Source organism: Poecile atricapillus, chromosome 1 (genome assembly GCF_030490865.1).
Source record: "Poecile atricapillus isolate bPoeAtr1 chromosome 1, bPoeAtr1.hap1, whole genome shotgun sequence".
Lineage (NCBI taxonomy): Eukaryota > Metazoa > Chordata > Aves > Passeriformes > Paridae > Poecile > Poecile atricapillus.
Genome location: NC_081249.1, coordinates 48,985,446 through 49,004,237, shown reverse-complemented (window position 1 = coordinate 49,004,237; position 18,792 = coordinate 48,985,446). Strand labels below are relative to the sequence as shown.

Sequence of the window (18,792 nt, the reverse complement as noted above, 5' to 3'; positions counted from 1 at the left end):
GCACTGCTGGTTCTGTTTCAAAGCCAATTACTGCATCCTACTCAACACGTGATATTCATCCCCTCAGATGACAGGTAGCACAAACACCTTGCAAATATGATACTAATCTTGTGACTTTCAGATAATCTCCACAATGTTTGAATTCCTTGTCTACACACAAGCATTTTTATACTGCTTGCCAGTTCTTCATAAACATTAAAGTTGTGTTTGGAACAGAAACACTTACTGAGACAGGCATTGGCCACAGCCCATGAAGTGCAGAGTATAGTTTTGCAGACTTGAAGAAAAAATTCCACACCAACTTACTACAAATAGGTTGCACTATCATTCTTCACATCAGTCTTCTTCAGACATAGAAATAATTTTATTACTGTTGATAAGCCCATTTGTTTAGCTTTTTTTCAGCTACTTCAAGTAATTTTTCTAGTCACAAACACTCATACTGACAACCTGATTAAGAGGCTTAAGATTTTCCATATATATAAAAATCAAGACTTCTGTCATAAACTATATTATCTTAAGCTCCATTTAATTTATCTAGCACTGTTTTCTACCACAGCAACTAGATGCAGCCACAGTTAAATTTTATGCATCTCTTTAGAAAATATTTGGAATTTTTATTACTTTTTGTAAAAAGGCATTTTTGACCATTTTGGTTTAAGTCTACCAGGTGGCTGAAGTACTTTGCAGTATTTTCACACCAATATGGAGAAAGGGTGGAGGTCAGAAGCAGTATCTTGGCTGCCATCAGTCTGCCACATAAGATAGTGAGAGTAGTGATAGCAGGAAACTAAATAATTATTAAATATTCCTCTTCTCAGAAGTCCAACACACACTGGCTGTATTCACCAGTATTAACCACCTGTCATTTACTTGCCAAAGCTTAATATAACCTGTTTGCTCTGTACATGTCTGTCTTCTTTGACTTGACCTCAAAAACATAATTTAAAAGAAGCATTAACATTTACACCCACCTAAAGATAGCATTTTCTACAATTCTGTGTATGAGGGATAGCAGTTGAATCATCCTGAAACCAAAAGATACGGAGGACACAACTAACACAAAACTACACCTTTAAAAAATACAGACCTCTTAAGGCAAAATTCAGACAGGTATCTTAGCACTGAGGAGCAATTGCACAGCTGATTTCCTTGCATTTAGTAGTATCCTTACACTTAGCACTTGCAATCCCGGGATTAAACGATACAAACCTCAAAAGCAGGAAGAGATTTAATGGAAAAAGTATAAGCACTGGACTAAGGAATATGCGGAGTAAGAAAACACTTGCAAGCCCTCGGGGGGAAACAAGAACTATAGTTTCCCTATCATACAGTCTGAAAAGAAGTCGGTAGTTGCAAAGATGTCAAGTACCCATGTTATCAGCCCATGTTTCCAGCATCTACCATAAGCAAAATGAGAAAGGTATGGATCTTAGGTTAATTCCACTCCTAGACACAGCTTTCTGGGGAGAGGAGGTGGAGGGGTAAGCCCTGCTGTCAACTAACAAAAACCTGGAGAAGCCGAGCAAGGAACCTCCTCCTGTTTTACAACCGTTTGCAAACTTAAAACAACGGTGACTCAAAGCTCTCCCTACGACCCGGCCACCCACATCACAGACTGAAGAGCAGCAGAGGCTGAGAACACAGGAAGGTGCCGGTTTCATGTCATCCACATGCTCAGAAACCTTCTGAGGGAAACAATGGGGAGCGCCGGGGCACCATGGGGGAGCCCCTCACACTGCGAGACCGGGCACCTCGCCACGGCCTGCAGGGCCGGGAGGGTCCGCCCGGGCTGCCCAGGGGTTTGCGGGGTAAGGGCGGCCCCCCTCCTCGTCCCCCGTGGCTCCGCACCGCTACAGCCCGCAGCCCCCTCCCCTCCCCGCCCGGGAGCACGGCAGGGCGGCCTTCCCGGCCGAAGGAGCAACAGGCACCCTGCTGCGGCCCCAGAGCCGCCTGGCAGGACCGGGAGAGGGAGCCCTGAGGGGCATCATCCGCCAGCGGAGGGGTGCTCGGGAGCCAGGTGGTGCCACACCGCACCCCACAACCCGCCGGCTCCCCCCGGCAAGGCGCTGCCTCCCGCCAGACGCCGAGGCCGCCTACACGTTGATGGCAAAGGGGGAAGATGACCTAAAGAGGAGGAGGAAAAATAAGCCAGAGCAGCTAAAAGCAGCGCCAGTACATGGAAAAAGCACCGAGGTCTCTCGCTCGGGTAACACGGCCAGCGGAATCCGCGGGTGCCCTGCGCAGCCAGTCCCGGGGTAGACCACGGTGTCCAGCCCATTCCGGCAAGCCTGGCCGAAGCGAAGTCTGCCCGGGGGCTCCGCATGGGCATTCTTCATCCCCCCGCGGGGGCTGGGCCGGACACTGGGGAGGGCACAGGTAACTCTGCCCCGGAGGGCCCCGGGAGAGGGGGCGGCAGCGCCATCTGCGCGGTATCGCCGGCCAAGCGAGCGGCGGGGCCCGGGCGGCACCTGGGCATCCGCCGGGTTACATCACCGCCCCTTCCCTCCGTCCGTCCCCCGGGGCGCGGCGCCGCCGGCCACATGGCAGCGGGGACACCCGCGCTGCCCGGCACGGGGGCGGGGAGGAGGATGAGGAGGGCGGCTGCCCTCCCTGGGGAGGGAGGGAGGGAGGAAGGTGTACGCGCCGGGCCGCTCCCAGCCAGCGATGGGAGGGGTCGCGGGGGCTGCGCGTCTGGCCCGGGAGGGAGCGCGGCGCGCGTTACCTGCCCGGGTGGCTCCCCAGCTCACGGTCGCTCAGCGCCGCCGTGTAAATCCTCCGGTATCTGTCGGCCAGGGCCTTCCCGGAGAGCAGCAGCTGGTAGCGGCTCCGGCAGCCCAGCGGCGGCGCGGGCAGGGCTCCCAGCCCGCCGGCCGAGCCCTCCTCGGGCCCCATGGCCGTAGCGGGGCCGCCGGAGAAGGAGTAGCCGCGTTCGGCCCCGGTGCAGGCGGCGGCGGCTCCCGCAGAGGCGGCGGCGGCTGCGGCGCTGCTCATCCCCCTCTCCGCCCGCCCCCTGCTTGCGGCGGCGCCGCCTCCTGGCGCGGCGCGGACACAGGCGGCTCCCACTGCCTTCACCGTCGGGGCCCGGCCATGGCGAGGCCGCAGGAGCCGCCGCAGGAGCCGCCCTTCAGGCTGCGCATCCACCCGCGCTGCGGGAACACCCCGCTCTTCCCCTCCTCCAGCGGCGGCTCCAGGCCCTAGCTACCCGCCGCTCGCCTTCCGCCCCGGGCGCAGCGCCCGTCGCCAGCGAGTCCCGGGAAGGACCGTGCACCACCGGGGAGGGGGGGTGGGGTGGGGGGGCGCTGGCCTCCCCCTTCCCACTACAGGGTGTGTGTGTGGGGGCGGGGGGTGGAGGCCGGTGGTGCCGCTTCCCCTCCGGAGTTTGTGCTCGGCGCTGCCGCCGCCCTCTACCCGCTCGGCCGCCCCGGCCCCGCCTCCCTCCCGCGGGCAGCGCGGCCGCCGGGCGCATGCGCCGCCCCGCCCGCCCCGCGCGGCCCCCGGGAAATCCGGGATAGGCGGGCCGGAGCACCTGCTGCGCGCGGCCGGAGCTCCGCGGGTGGCTGAGGGGACAGCCGGACACACCCGCCAGCACGGCCCAGGGGGCGGGTGTTCGCTCGGAGCTGCTTCTGCGACCTGCTGAGAGTGCGTATCACAGGTTCAGTTGGGTGGGAAAAGAGCTCAGACGCATTCGAGTCTAACCTGTGACCGAACCATCACCTTGTCAATTACACCATGGCATTAATTGCCATGTCCAGTCTTTCCCTGCGCACCTCCAGCGACGGTAACTCCACCACCTCTCCGGGCAGTCCAGACCAATGTCTACTCACCCTTTCTGTGAACAAATCCTCCTAATGTCCAACCTAGACCCCTGCTGGCGCAGTTTTAAGACTTAAGACTGTTGTTCTGTCCCTACCCAGGAGAAGAGGCTGTACGCCACCTGACTCCAACCTCCTTTCAGGTATTTGTAGAGAGTGTCCATCGTATTTTATTGAGGTGTCCAATGCCTCACACCTTGTTTCTGTGCTATCTAGTGCTACCTAGAAATGATCTTTTCCCAGGAGCAATATCCTGCCTGACTTGAGGCAGAATCCACTAAATTGGGTTGCCACACTAGGCAAAATTTTCCTTAAGTTGCCTTCACTATCTCCAGAACAATTTACCTGCATGTAGAGGATAAGGGAGGCATGGCAGCAGGCACTCTCTTATCTTTAGGTCACTTACATTTTTGCTTTTTATCTGTTGTAGTTGTAGCCCTGCAGTTTTGCCACACTTTCTACCGCTTTATACAACTGAAAACTTCCAAGTGTATAGGCCAGAATATGTGTAGTAGTAATAAAAAAATAAATTTAAAAAGCCTACATGCCAAATGTGGTTTGAATCACAGTCTGCAGAAAGCTGTCATCCAAAGAAGGTATGTGCTGTTATATTTTCTTATTTTTAATTCTACATTCCAAAAAAGGCCCTAAACAAAGCCTGGATATCCCCTGCTTGTAACTACAGATAAATATTTTTGCAAACAATTTCTGCATAATCATAGAATCACAGATGTGACTCACAAGGATCATCAAGCCTCAGGACCTGCTCATCAACCTGCTCAGGACAACCAGAATCGTACCATGTGCCTGAGATCAAATAATAGCAAATATAAGAGAACTATGCAATTGCCATCTTTCTTAAGCTTGTGTGTTGCCCACCAGTGTTTAATCTTTCAAACTAAATTTCAGGTACTTTTTTTTTTTTTTTTTTTTTTAACAGAGAGCTAGAGATGTTGAAACCAGTTAATTCACAAAGGTAACTGTTCAGGTAGCAAAAAGACAGCTGGAGTAGTGTCACCACTGCAGAAAAGCTACTTTCTTTTAGAGGCAACTAGAGGCCGTTCCAGAAATATTTAAAGCATTAACTACATAAAAAGCTTTTGATTATAATTCTTATACTGTAGTGGGTGGGAGGAAAAAAAAAAGGAAAAGAAAATAATAAGCCAGCAATGATTAAAAGGAGCCATGAGAAAACAAGTTCCATGTCTTCCGGCGTTAACCATCACTAAAGCGTATTCCCTATGAGAATCAGAGTAAGTCTTTCTAGCTCCTCTTCTAGGAATTACCTAGAATCATTCCTACAGGCAAATAAACAAAAAAGAAAAAACAAATGCACCCCAAATAAACAAACAAACAAAGAAAAAACAAACATGAAAAAAGCAAAACCAGCAAATCCACCCCCTTTTAACTCATATTTTTGTTTTTTTGTAAGCTGTTACTTTATATCCAAATAGGAATTTTTCCTTCACCAAATGCACACTGCCTGACAAAAGGGTTGTGTTCTGGTATAACATTGTCTGTCTCATCTCAAAATTGTTCTGTGCGGCTGCCATTGTAGCTATCTTACTGCATGGGCAGTAGGTGCTGGCAAACTTCTATGAAAATGATGCAATTTATTGCAATTCTTGCATATTGCTGCAAAATCTAGAATTTGTCTGGGCTTGTGTTGTCTGTACAACAGAGTCACACACAATGGGGTGAGCATTATTTGCAAGCTGCAACTTCTACTCCACATGTCTGTTTTTATGTCAAGTGTTTTTCACAGTTTGGGTGAATCTTGTAAAGTGGCCGGAGTGCAGAGTCCAACTTCCATAAGCTTCAGTCTGTGATGAGCAGTGGAGTTGAGGAGGTAACTTGGATTTGCCAGGCCAGGATAACACTGTAACTTCTAGTCCACCTCCAAGCTCTCTTCACTCAGGATACAAGTGTCCGACTTGTGAGACTACTAGTGGCACCAAGTGGGAGCTGGGTGTTTAGTCCTCATTCACACCCATATTTTCACTTCTTTGTTGTCCAAGGAAGCCGCCTTTTCTTTTTCCTTTATTTATTTATTTAGACTGTGATACTCTTGTTTCATATTCTGACACTGATTCTGAGCAATAATATCACTACTATGCCATGTAAGAACATTCAGCAGTACACATTTCATCTGGTACAACCTTATGCTAGATCTGGTATTGACTATACTCCTGTAGTTAGCGTGAAGGGGATTCTGCAGTTCTGGGATAAAATCATGACCAGTTCTAACCTATTTCCTTCTTTGTTTGTTGGTAGTGTTTTGTTATTTATTTATCTTTTTTTTGTCTTCTTTTTTTTTTTTTTCTTTTTTTTTTATAGGGATAGTGTTGTTTTGGAGACTTTTTGCACCAGATTAGCCCTTTGCTTTCTGTGGCTGCAGAGGTCTAGCAGTACATGTTTGAAAGATGGATTCATTATACCATCAGAACAAACTCAGTCAACTGAGCAAACATACTTTGTGCAGAATATGTCTTACTTCTGACAGCACTCAGCTCTTTTCCTGTTTGCAAACATCTTCGCGCTGACACAAAAAGAAGTGTTTTGTCCATCGGCCTCTCCCTTTTACTTTAAGGTGGGGCTTACAGCAGTTGTGTTCATTCGCTTGACACCTTTATAAATAAGTTTTAGCAGAACAAATTGTTCACATGTCATCCTTAATCAGAGTCTGGCAGTCCATCTTATGCACTGTCATGGCTCACATGGATCAGCATTGTACAAACATGAGTTTCAACACAGCAGAACTAGAATTTCCACCAGGTAATTCCCGTATCCCGTGTGACAGAATGTAAAGTAGAAAGTTCCAGGATTTCATAACCTAACCCTTATACTGTTCCATTATATTTCCAGGCTTTTTTTTTTAAAGCTTACAAAATATTCTACAAATCAACACAGTAATTTTTTCACAAGCAAGCAGTGAATCTAGAGGAAAGCAACTTTAATATTTGTAAACTAAACCGTTTACATATCACATTGAAGCCAGGAAGTTATAAAACATAGAATTCAATACCTTTGCAGTAAAACTTGCAGTTAAAGTTCTTTGTTTGCCTGAAGCAACTAGCTCTTACCAACACATTTGCTCCAGAAATGAGACTAAAATCAGTAATAGCAGAAAAAAAAGAAAAAAAAAAAAGAAAGAAATCTTTTGGTCATTAAGCTTATGTCACTGTCAAGATGTGAGGCTGTTAACATGATTAGTTAAAAGGACCATTTTTCACCACATAATTCCAGAAAAGCTGGCATCTGTTTTGCCATTATTACTCTGTAATGGAAATCTATCATTATTTAAGTTGTCAGCATTTGAGACTTCATTATTTTTGGGATATAAGCAGATATAACACAGATACAAGCACCAAACCCACAAAACTTCACAGCATAATTCTTGTCTTGTGCTTTTCTATTATAAAGAGCTCTTTAGTGATAGAAAACACAGGACAAGCACTCTACTGCCTCCATACTGGAGACTTTCTTCTCCATGCCACAATGAAGATGCTTATTCCTCCCAATCCAATTGTTTTCCAGGTCAAATAGTGGCACCAACTTATGCTTACCCAAGCTTAGTTTTGGTATACAGGACAAATGAAGGAAAACGTCACATATTTAAAAAATAAAAATAATTTTAAAAATGCAACTCACCAAATTTATTTGCTTTGTCATGGACCTTTTATCAAGTCAAGCTTTTCCATTCTAAATTATAGAGACATGCTAAAAGAAAGCAATCAAACAAACAAAACCCGCTTCATTTTTATGCCAGCTGTCACAAATACCAGAGTTTGATAGTCAAAAGGCAACTCTATGCATCCCTCAACCCACTTTTGTCTTCATACTGTTTATTGTGCTAATGCTTAGACTTTAATTCCACCTTAGAAAAAACCCTGTTGTCTTTTCCTTTAAATGCTTTCTTTAAAGTTTATTTAGTATGCACAAAAAATTGTGCAAAGTTAAACCTTACAGTGTAATGCTAACAAATATATAAGCTCTTCAGTTAATTACTTCCTTTAGGTGGGGAGATCAACAAAGAAAACCCAACAACTTACATCTGCCATGGTAATATAATTGGCATTAAACTAAATAAAAAATAGGTACAGATTGAAGTAAAAGAGAATATTAATGAGTAACTTTTTCCTTTCAAAATTTCAGTAATTATTATTATTATTCCACCAGATTTCCCCCTACACAGAAATTCAGATGATATATATATTAAATATATATATAATATATATAATATATTTAAACTTTAAAAATAATTTTAAAATATTTAAATAAATATTTTAAATTTATGTAATATATACTATACTATATAATATATACTATTATATAATATCGTTAAAAGATATATAGTATAGTATAGAATATATATATATATGTGTGTGTGTATCTATAAATGTCTAAACCATGTATGCACTACATGAAGTAAAACACAGCTGATGAAATATTACCAGGACATAATTTTTAATCACCCTGAAAAGCAAGAAAATATATGCAGAACATTTTAGCCAACAGTACTGAAGTGTGTGAATGAAGTAGCAAAATGTCAAAAAAACCCCAAAAAAGTATTAAAAACCCACAAAAATACATATTAGCAGTGTTTTATAATATGTTACTTCTTTGAAAATATTATATAGGTTAAAAGAAAGATCTAGTATAGTTTGGCATTCAAATCTATGTATGTCAGAAAGCTTTGAAACTGGACCCTGGGCTGAAACGGGTCTGAAACTTGGAAATTTCAAGTCCTCCTCAATATAACATATGGAATAATGTTTACTGGATTGTCACAAAGGATGAAGAAACAAAGACTCGGATATAATGCCATTGAAAAGTCCTACCATAGAAACACAGGGCTGGAAAAATCCACTTAGGTGATCAAGACCAGTCTTCTACCAGAAATGATGCAATGTACATGAGAAACAATAAATCCTTCATCCTTTACGAGGCAGGGAACAGCTGAACTCTATTGAAAAATAAATTAGCTTGTCAGGGAAAAAAAAATCCCTAGCAGTTCAAACATGTTCATCTGTAAGCAATAAGCTTGGGAATCCTCAAACTAAAAATGGGATCAGATTATATTTCCATTTTTTTCCATTTCCTTATTTCCACACAAGGCTGGAATCATCTTATTGAGACTTCTCAAATAGATAAAGCAGGTCATTTTTCATGAAATTTTAAATTCAAATTCCAGACTCAGAGCAGAATGCCAGGGGTATATTTAGAACAATCGTGTTGTCAGTGAAATCTTTGGAAGTCTAGCTAAGAAACTGAAGAGATGGTGCTGTGATCACAGGGAAAAAAAAAGCAGTCTAGGATGCAACTGCCTAAAACTTGTTACAGTTATCCATGGACATATTTTTAGTAACTGTAAATCACTTAAAACAGTTTTCTTGAACAACTGTAAATTACACCTTTCAGGCTTTGTGTTGCTTATGAAATGCAGAATCCAGGGGTTCTGTTTAATTAATAATAATTTAATAAATTAAAAATAATTCAGTGAACTTTCTCAGCTCTTAAGTTCAAACACCAGAAACTTTCTACACATGAATCATCACATTGGATTTAATGAACTTTGAGGTATATGCATATACCTGTTGCTGCACGAGCCACACTATTCCCTGTAGGATTCCTTTTTCCTGTAATCTTATAATTACTAAGGACTACTACATTAGTCACTTACCATGTAATTTTCTTACAAATATGCATCAGTAAGGCAGCCAAAAGGAACTTTCCATTTCAGCTGGTCCTGAGAACAAGCACTGATCCCAGTATTTCTAGGAGCATATGTTAAACATTTAGACCAAGAGGCAAGCACCCAACACAGTTTATTCTACTTTCATTTTAAGGTTTTTAGATTTTCAAAGCACTTGGGCAAAGCATATTTGGCCATTATTTGTGGGAGAGTCTGTATCTCTACTGTTTCCCATGCAAGACTCTGCATCTGAAGGTATGGATTTTGATGTACTGAAGTTTATCATACAATTTAGTAACATGCTTTAGTAACACTGAGAATTGGGTCTTTGTCCCAGACACTTGTGACTGACCTGATAAGACCAGGAATGGATCTCACTCAAATGGCTTCCTCACTCGTTGCTCTCCCTTCTGCTCTCATTTCCACCTAAAGATAGAAAAATCAAGAAATTTACCAAAAGAGGGGTAACACATCAAAGGAAAAGCTAAAATTCCTGAAAATGGATAAAAGTCACAAGGAATAAATGGTACTACAGTAACCAGAGTTATGACAAACAAGAAAAAGTAAGCCACACCAGAGTACAGTGGCACACCGTCCTGGTTTAGGCTGGCTGGAATAGAGTTAATTTTCTTCTTGGTAGCTGGCCAGTGCTGGTTTGAATTCAGTATGAGAGTAATGTTGATAACACACTACTGTTTGAGTTGCTGAGTGGTGTTTACCCAAAGTCAAGGACCTTCCAGTGTCTCATGTTTTGCCGACAAGCAGGTGCACAAGAAGCTGGGAGGAGCATAGTCAGGACAGCTGACCAAAACTGTCCAAGGGGATATTCCATCCTCAGAAAGCATGCTCAGTGTATGAACTGGGGGAACCGGCCCGGAGCTGCTGATCACTGCTGAAGAATGGGCTGGGCATCAGTCAGCAGATGGTGAGCAATTGTACTGCATATTACTTGTTTTTCTTGGTATTTATTGCTCTCTGTCTCCTTTTCATTACTATTATTGTTGTTGTTGCTATTACAATTATTATTATTACTGTTATTATTATTATGTTTTAAATTGTTCCAGTTATTAAACACTTCTTATCTCAATGCATGAGTTTTCCTGTGTTTTCCTATTTCTTCTCCCTAGCAGGGCAGGGCAGGGAAGTGAGCAAGTGGCTATGTGGTACTTAGTTGTCAGCTGGGTTTAAGCCATGACATATACATACACCCAGAAAAATGTCTTCATCCATCAACATTTCCCACTTATTCAAATGTCACTGACCCACTTACAGAATGTTGTTTTCCTGAAGTACTTGCATTACCTTGAAGCAGCCAGTGTAATTGTTCATTAACAGTTGATAGGTGTTAAGAAAATCCACAGAACTAATTTTTTTTTTTAAATGAACTGATCACAGAGGTGAGCCACATCAAGAAGTCTAAAACCTCTGACTGCAAATTCAAAGATTTTTTTTTTTTCTTTTTTTTTATCCCCCTAGAACTCTGCTGGTACTTAGAGGTCTTTTAAAATAAGAGAACTAGAGTACTAAATTTGTGGTGTTATGAGGTACCAACAAAATGACAACAATAATTACTCTGTAATTATTTTAATGTCACTCCTTAGGTAACAGAAAGGACTGCAGTGCTAGACAGTCAAAGATGAAATAGCTTTAGTTATGCTCTTACATAAAAGTAGGTCTCATTATGTAAATCTTCCTTCTGTCTTTGACAGAAATACAGGTATAGGTTTCTAGGTTAGTACTACACAATATTCCAACTCAACCATCAACACCATATAGAACAAAAAATAAATAGGTTATTGATTAGATGATGAACAAGTACTTTTTGAGATGTATATGTCCCTTATCCATATTAACTGAATTTACTTCTACCCTCTTCTTTTGCAACTAAATAGTTTCCAGTTCCTTCTACACTACAGAGTAATTGAAAGATTAGTCTTGAACAAGAAAAAACAAATATCAAAAAAACCCACCAAAAAACATGGCACAAAGCTACATAATATTTTAATTTTTACAATCAAGTTACTTAATATTCACAGGTAGCATATGCTTTTTAATATCAACATAAAGGAAAACAATAATTACCTCTTTTATATTTTTTTAAATTTTTTAATTTTTTTAAGAGAAATAAGACCACAAAAGTAGCATAGCTGCAACAGCTTCCAGCTCTGTACCACTACTGTTATTAAACAGACAGGCTTTATTTTACAAACTCAAAAGAAGTGCTACTTAGTTCTTTCAGTTGCCAAGCAGACAAAATCCTGCTAGCCTTCAGTTAGTTCACAAACCATCTCTCACCTTCCTTTCTTTCATCTTCTCACCCCCAATAACATGGTTCTCTCTGAGCTTGGACTGCCTTTGAGACCGAACTGCCTTAAGCTGGGAATCATATACCTTAGCACATTCACAGCTGTGTGCTACTATCTCTCAAAGTGAAGGGGACTAATTTCCTAAGTCTGTAACATCAAAGCACAGTGTTATCAAAAAAGACTAAATGTAATCCTTGATTACAGAATGGAGAAGTGAGAAAAAGGAGAAGGGATTCTGACTTTTTACATAATGTTTTTGAGTTACACCTATTCCTCCTGCCATTTCACTGAGTAGAAGTACTCCTAAATAAATTTAAATTGCCATAAAAAAGTTTGGATAGAAACACCCTTTCAGGTTGCAATACAAAGGTGCGTAGCTGGAACAAGGATTAGACCTGACCCTATCCACTGCCCCAACAGCCAGGGAAGAAATGCAGGTTCTTATAATGTTGTTTACTTAGCAATATATCAAACCCACTATTCATGTATATATTTTTTATGTTTCATGAAGACATTAAAGAAGTATTTAGAAATAACTGATTCATCAGCAACCATTGACATGGGCCTCTATGAGGTCACAAAATTTAAGGTTTTAAAAATTGCAACTTTCAAAGTAGCAACGCTCTAAACTACATTATAATGCTTGTTGTGATGGTGCAGTAGGAATCAAGTATTTTTTGGAAAGAATATACACCAAATTGCATTCTTGTTATATAAATTTAATGCCAGGCTAGTATTCTGTCTTATAGAAATCATTAGACATCAGGAAAGGAGCAGCTGTGCTTTCCAAGAGACTTTGCTCTTTGGATTTCGTCTGTTTCCACATCTTAATGTTTATAGTCTACAGAGCAAAAACCTAGAATGAATATTAGAACTTCTTACTCTATGATTGACTGACTACTGAGTGCTTATAAAGCAGGTATCTTAGCTGATTTGTTTAATTTTGAAATTTGAATTGTCTCCTTTTTTAAAACTGGTATAACATATTTACTAACTTAAAAAAAAATAAAATAAAAACACCCAAGGAACAGAAGTACAAGAATGATATTCAGTGAGGCTTTACCCAGAAATGAATCATCAGCTTTGTGGATTCTATATTTGTATCAATCCATATAGGTACAGGCATTTGGAGCAACATACAAAATAAGTAATCACATGGAGGTGTAGTGTCCCCACCTCTTTCTTCCAGAGCCACTTTGCAGGTGTTGTAATACTAGGACTGCTTGCAGAAATAATCTGGAAGCACCATGTCTAACTGTGGAATTTAGGACAACCTAAAACCTTCTTAACACCTCACTCCATTCTAAACAGCCATTGGAATAATGATTTTAAAGCAACAAAATGTAATATAGATTTAGTTAGTTACATTTTGATGACAGCTTCAATTATTTTTTGCTCACAACAGTCACATCTTGGAATCATGACCTATAAGCCCTTCTTTAGAGTAGTCATGCTTACCATAAAAAGGGAAGACTTACTTTACTTAATAATAGTCATCTAAATATTAGGCATCTCAGACCAATCTGGCTTAAAATCAGATATGTACTTAAAACAAAGTACATATCTCAGTCTATCACAAGCAGTTAATATCCTTCATGTATGACTCCCTAATTTTAATCACCTGTGTGTGTATTAGCTGTGCTGCCTACACTACACAAGCTCTTTCCATTGTAAATGAAAAGAAGAAGTATCTCCAAATAGCACTTCATCCTGCTTGTTTTTATGGTGAAAGAATTCCCCTCCAGATGTGCTCATCATGTTTTAATTAGAGCTTGAAACAGATAAATAGCAGATAAAACCTTCAGACATCTCTTAATCAGGCAGTCATGATGTGTTTTCCCGTTCTTTTACTCATCTTGATGCAATGCAAAGCAGCAAAATAAGAAAGCAGATGTGCCTTATGGTGCAAGTCTTTCTAAAATGTGTTAGAAGGTCATTTACTTTGATTACAGGTGAACATTGAATGCAGTTTACCTTTCACTATAGATCTGTTCTGTTGTAAGAACAAGCAAATTCAAAATATATTCAACCTCTTTAGCCCCTAAACTCTTATTCTATTTTACCAAAAAAAAGAATAGCAAGCTTTACAAATCTCAATCCTTGACCTCAACAATGGCTTTTCAGAGTTCAGGAGTTTTGCCAGTCAGCTACTGTCATTTTGTTTTCCACACCAAGTGCCCTTTAGCTAAAGCTATATCCCACAGTTGTCCTAAGACCTTAATTGTTGGAATGCTTCTGGCTGCAGCTCATCTAGTTAATTTTTCCATTGCACTTAAACAATGTATGGTTTGAGTTTTGGTTTGGTTTATTTTGTTGTTGCTACTGTTTTGGTTTGTAGTTCTCAGTGTTTTTGTTTTTGTTGTTGTTTTTGTTTGTTTGTTTTGTTAGTTGTTTTTTTGTGTGTGTGTGTTTGTTTGTTTGTATAGGAACTGTTTTGACTGGTGCTTTAAGGTACTGTGTCAGCTGATTCCTTAGCTTGTCCCAGTTTTAGGAAGTTCTGCAATGCATTTTCTTTGTTTCTAAAATTTATAATTTTGGTTATGCTAGATCTTTTTTACCTCATGAATTTCCAGAGTTTTACTTCTGCTATGTTCTGAGAAAAATAGAAAAGCTGGTATTTAGTTTATTGTTGTCTGAATCCAAACCTTGGTTTTCATGTTTATAGGAGCCTTGGTCATCTAGTCCCATGCAATTTTTAGATACATACATAGATAAGGTGAGGCCTCTCATGAAATCAGTTTTTCCCTCATATTAAAGAACAATGTAGGAATATCTCTTGAATATCCCTGAATTAATTTTTTTAATTAGCAACATTTCTGTATAAAATTTATGATGAAGCTGCCAAGGCTATCTGGATTCTCAGAAGTGAAATGAGTGAAAATTTAAATTTAAGAAATTTCCTTTATTTGAATAAAAATAATTGAATTATGGGCATGCTGATAGATAAAAGTTCTATAGCCAGCAGGGCACTAGTTGTTATTTAAAAATCTTACTCAATGTCTAGTAGGAAAATGAATTATATGTCTTTATGAAGTTGGAATGTCTTGGATGCTTAGTGCTTTGTATTTGAAAGCAGCCCAGTTTGAAGTTAAGTTATATTAGTAACTTATTTATGGTGACTTGGAAATAAAAGCTAATACAAATTCAGTTTAAATGAGTGTAGCTAATATCAGATAATCTAATGTCGCAATGTCTGGGTCCAGCTACAAACTGCATTCCAGCTGCATATCAGGTGGAGACTAAACCTTCATCTCTTTCCCCTTCTTGTTTACAAAACATAGGGAACAGGGGGTGACTTATTTATGTATCAAACACACAGACAGTGCTCACAAATTCTGACACGCAGGAATTTTTTTAGAAACTATGAAAACATGCCTTGCAATTTATCAGGCAATAACAAGAACCAAGGGCACACCATAAGAAATAATGATTAAGAACAGACAGAGAAACATATCAGTAAAATGCACTTCATCAAATTAATTAAGAATACTAGCAAATTAAAGAGAGAGTAGTCGGTCAGTCTCATAAAACTAACCAAAGAAATATCGTTTCAAACGTGATTAACTCAACTTCTTTGGGCAAAACTGAAAAGTAATTGTGTTTAAAAAAGAAAGTTGACATCCTAATTAAGGTACTTCTTTTAAGATTGATGCTGATAAACAAGAATGGAAAAGTCTTAGGGCTGCCAAACTTGAAACTATGCTTCATTTTATTATTTTGTTTACTTATGTGAAAGAAATAGAGGTATTTCTGCTTTTCCGAACTCTGCATTCTGCTCTGCAGATTGCAGTTCATTCTATGGGAGTCAGCAGTAGTTTAACCAGCCTGTATGTTGAAACATTTTGGAGTGCAAATTTTTCCAAATTTTAGGAAAATGACCAAAGATCCAGTATTGGGAATGTAATTGCCTTGACTCTTAGCTTTCACTGGGTGACTCAGCTGCAAGGTGGTTTAGCCTTTGCCATCTGGAGGTACTGTGGAGAGTACTGAGTCTTCTCTCTTCCATGTTTTTAAATAGAAGCCATGATGGCATAAATTGCAAGCCTGGTAATAGATACAAAAAAGTCATAGACTTTTATGGTGTCATTCAAGCTACAGGACCTTAGCTTGGTTTCAACACTAGCAAGATAATATCTTTGTCTGATAAGAGAGGCCTTTCAATTAGTATCACAACAAAAGTCATCTTGCTGGAATATTTCCCATGAAAGAAGACTTCTCTTTCCTATCAGAGTTTGAGTTGATGAGGAAATCTGCATGATGAATTGGTTCCTCAAAACCGGTGATATACATGGAGAATTACAGCTTAAACACACAAGAAATTGCACTTCTCACACCTTATATCTATCTATCTATCTATCTATCTATCTATCTATCTATCTATCTATCTATCTATCTATCTATCTATCTATTATCTATATCATCTATATCATCTATATCATCCATATAATCTATATCATCTATATCTGTATCTATATCTATATCTATATATATATCTATATCTATATCTATATCTATATCTATATCTATATCTATATCTATATCTATATCCATATATCTATATATCTATATATCTATATCATCTATATCTGTATGTATCTACTTTCATATATATTACTTTATATAAAATTATTCATCTACGTCACTAAAGAGTCTTGTGGTCTGGACTCTGTAATCCCATATAGAGATGTAAGAATCCTCAGCACCATTTTTTGTGACTGTTACTCCATTTGGAAGGGAGGGAATGACTTGGCGTAACCATGCCCCCCATAAGATGTATGAGAGGAAACAGTAAAATTATAAAACCATTAATGTTTTTGGCTCCACATTCTCTCCTATATTCTGTTCATAACATATTGACCAGGATTTTGTTATGTTTTCAGCTTTAATATTAATTTAAATGTTCTAAGTGAAAACCTGAGGTGCTACTGGCTCAAGACCTGACTGGACACAATCCCTTCTGTTGCAAAAGTACTGAAAGAACTGACAGCCTTTGCTAGAAGCGAATGGTCTCATGGCAGAAGGGCAGAGTTGTTGCCCAGGCACAGCTGATGAGCATCACTTGAGATGTCCTAGAGAATTCAGGATGTCTTTGATATCCAATACTGAGGACCTGCAGGTATGACATAAATCCTATGAGAGACATGCACCTTTGGTGCCTTTGTAGAGGCCACTGAATCACTCTTGTTGACCATTGAAATGAACATGGTCCAGATGGATCTCAAGTCAGTGGATGTGAAATGGCAGAATTCTGTCATGTGCAATGGAAACTCTCTCTGGAGCCAACAGATCACTCAGCATACATCAGAGATAGGGAAGCTGAAGTATGGCTGAGTGGCTGGCATTGGGATAACTACACTTCAGGTGATTCCTGCTGCAACTCTTATCTGAAAGATGATGGAAGACTGTGAGATAAGAGGACATAATATTGTGACTGGATCTATGAACCTTATTCTGTGCAGGTTCCTCCATAGCTGAGAGAAAACTGGAATTTGCCAATGAAGATACAGAACAGACTGCTTTAATGGATTTGGGTCAGTTAAAAACTGAAAAGTGAGACTAATTGTGTACTAATGGTCTCATGATAGTCCTTTGTGGGGATTCCCTTTGTCTAGTCCCAGGCAAGTTTAACATAGAGTTTCTGAGACTGAAAGGCTCTGTGTGAAACTGGTCACCTCAGCAGTGCTCATGATGGGATTTAGTAGTCCAAAAGTAGCTTACTCAAGATCTTTTTTCCATTTAGTGGACTGAAAATGTCAATCTGATAAATTTACCACAGCCCAAATTATGCAACAATTGTCCAGGAATACAAAGAAGAGGGAACCACTGACTTCTCACTCCATATACCCACAGAACCTAAGGTTGAATTTTGTCATGTGGATGCATGTGTTATGTCTACATTGCCTGCTGAGTCAGGAAGTTCAGTGCAAGCCATGCATCTTGCAACTGCTGCAAGCGAACTCCTTCATGGCTTGGCAATTATCTGTGTTGCTCTTTAACCCAGACAAAGAGTGTGGAACTCAGCTCAAGAATAAAGTTCAAACTATCTCTCTGGACTTTTTAAATATCTCCATATCCTAAGGGACATCCTGCTGAGAGACTTGAAAAGTACACAACTAACCTCTTAGTAAAAGAATTAATATTGCCTGCACACTTGTTGCTTCTTTGACTGACCTTGATGGTTTCAGAAAAGTAATAAAGAAGGAAGACTGCATTAGACCTCTGGAAACCTTTGTAAAGCTGTTCTGTCCACAGCTGCATAGGGCTTTCCAAAGGAGTTTGTCCTACACGCAGTTGCTGCAGAGATGGGAACAGCACACTATCCCAGAAGGTTAATGGCGAAGGGCACCTGATCTATTTGTGAATCAGAGGCTATTCCAATGGAGAATACTAGCTGAAGAAGTGTTTAGATATTAAGTGCAAAAAAAAATCGGTAAAATATTTTTACCAAAGATGTAAACTCTTGTCCAAAATAACTGCTCCATTTCCTGAAATTTACAAGTGCAATTAGGACATTAACAACCAGATTAACAGGCAGTATTAGGAAGGCTCCTGGAAGCATACCAAGTATTGCGTGTACAACTGCACATTCAGTTAGAGAGCTGTTAGAATATATGGGCATTTCAAACAAGAGGACAAGGAGTGCTTTGGCTCTACATGTAATGTTAAGAGCAGAGACAACAGAAAACTATGAAAAATAGTATTGTTTTGCAATGTGCTTATTCTGTGTGCCCCAATTGGAAGGCAGAAGTAACACCAGATATCTGGGAGCCAGCTGGAAGCAAAATAGCTATTTCTTCATAAGAACCTAAATGGGAAACAACAGGGAGGCTGATGTCAATGTCAGTGAAAGTAACACCTTTTGAGTCCAGTCATTGTGGTTTAGTTCAGCCTCAGCTCTGTCCAGAACCTGAACCTAAACTTAGGTATTTAATTTAGAGGGTATGGGAAGATTATGGGTTGAAGCATGGTAGGTAGC

General features: G+C 40.4%; 1 protein-coding gene and 1 long non-coding RNA gene across 15 annotated transcripts in view; one reads left to right on the top strand and one right to left on the bottom strand.

The window, feature by feature from the left end:
* Positions 1-3,246, bottom strand: part of MYCBP2 (MYC binding protein 2) — a 172,317-nt gene extending 169,071 nt beyond the window's left edge. For 10 of the 13 annotated variants that reach the window (XM_058829727.1, XM_058829743.1, XM_058829768.1 and 7 more), the window contains exon 1: positions 2,726-3,246. In XM_058829727.1, the coding sequence (XP_058685710.1) occupies positions 2,726-2,994 (269 nt within the window). In that variant the 5' untranslated portion in view covers positions 2,995-3,246. The remainder of the gene's footprint in view (positions 1-2,725) is intronic. The other 3 variants (XM_058829802.1, XM_058829809.1, XM_058829821.1) reach the window with 1 other exon arrangement.
* A 337-nt stretch (positions 3,247-3,583) lies between these two features.
* Positions 3,584-18,439, top strand: LOC131574883 (uncharacterized). Of its 2 annotated transcripts, XR_009276611.1 has the most exons (5): positions 3,584-3,958; positions 4,246-4,411; positions 6,153-6,405; positions 10,276-10,435; positions 16,697-18,439. It is a non-coding gene; the product is annotated as an uncharacterized LOC131574883 (long non-coding RNA). The 2 variants fall into 2 exon arrangements; XR_009276610.1 differs by lacking the exon at positions 4,246-4,411.
* The last annotated feature ends 353 nt before the right edge of the window (positions 18,440-18,792 follow it).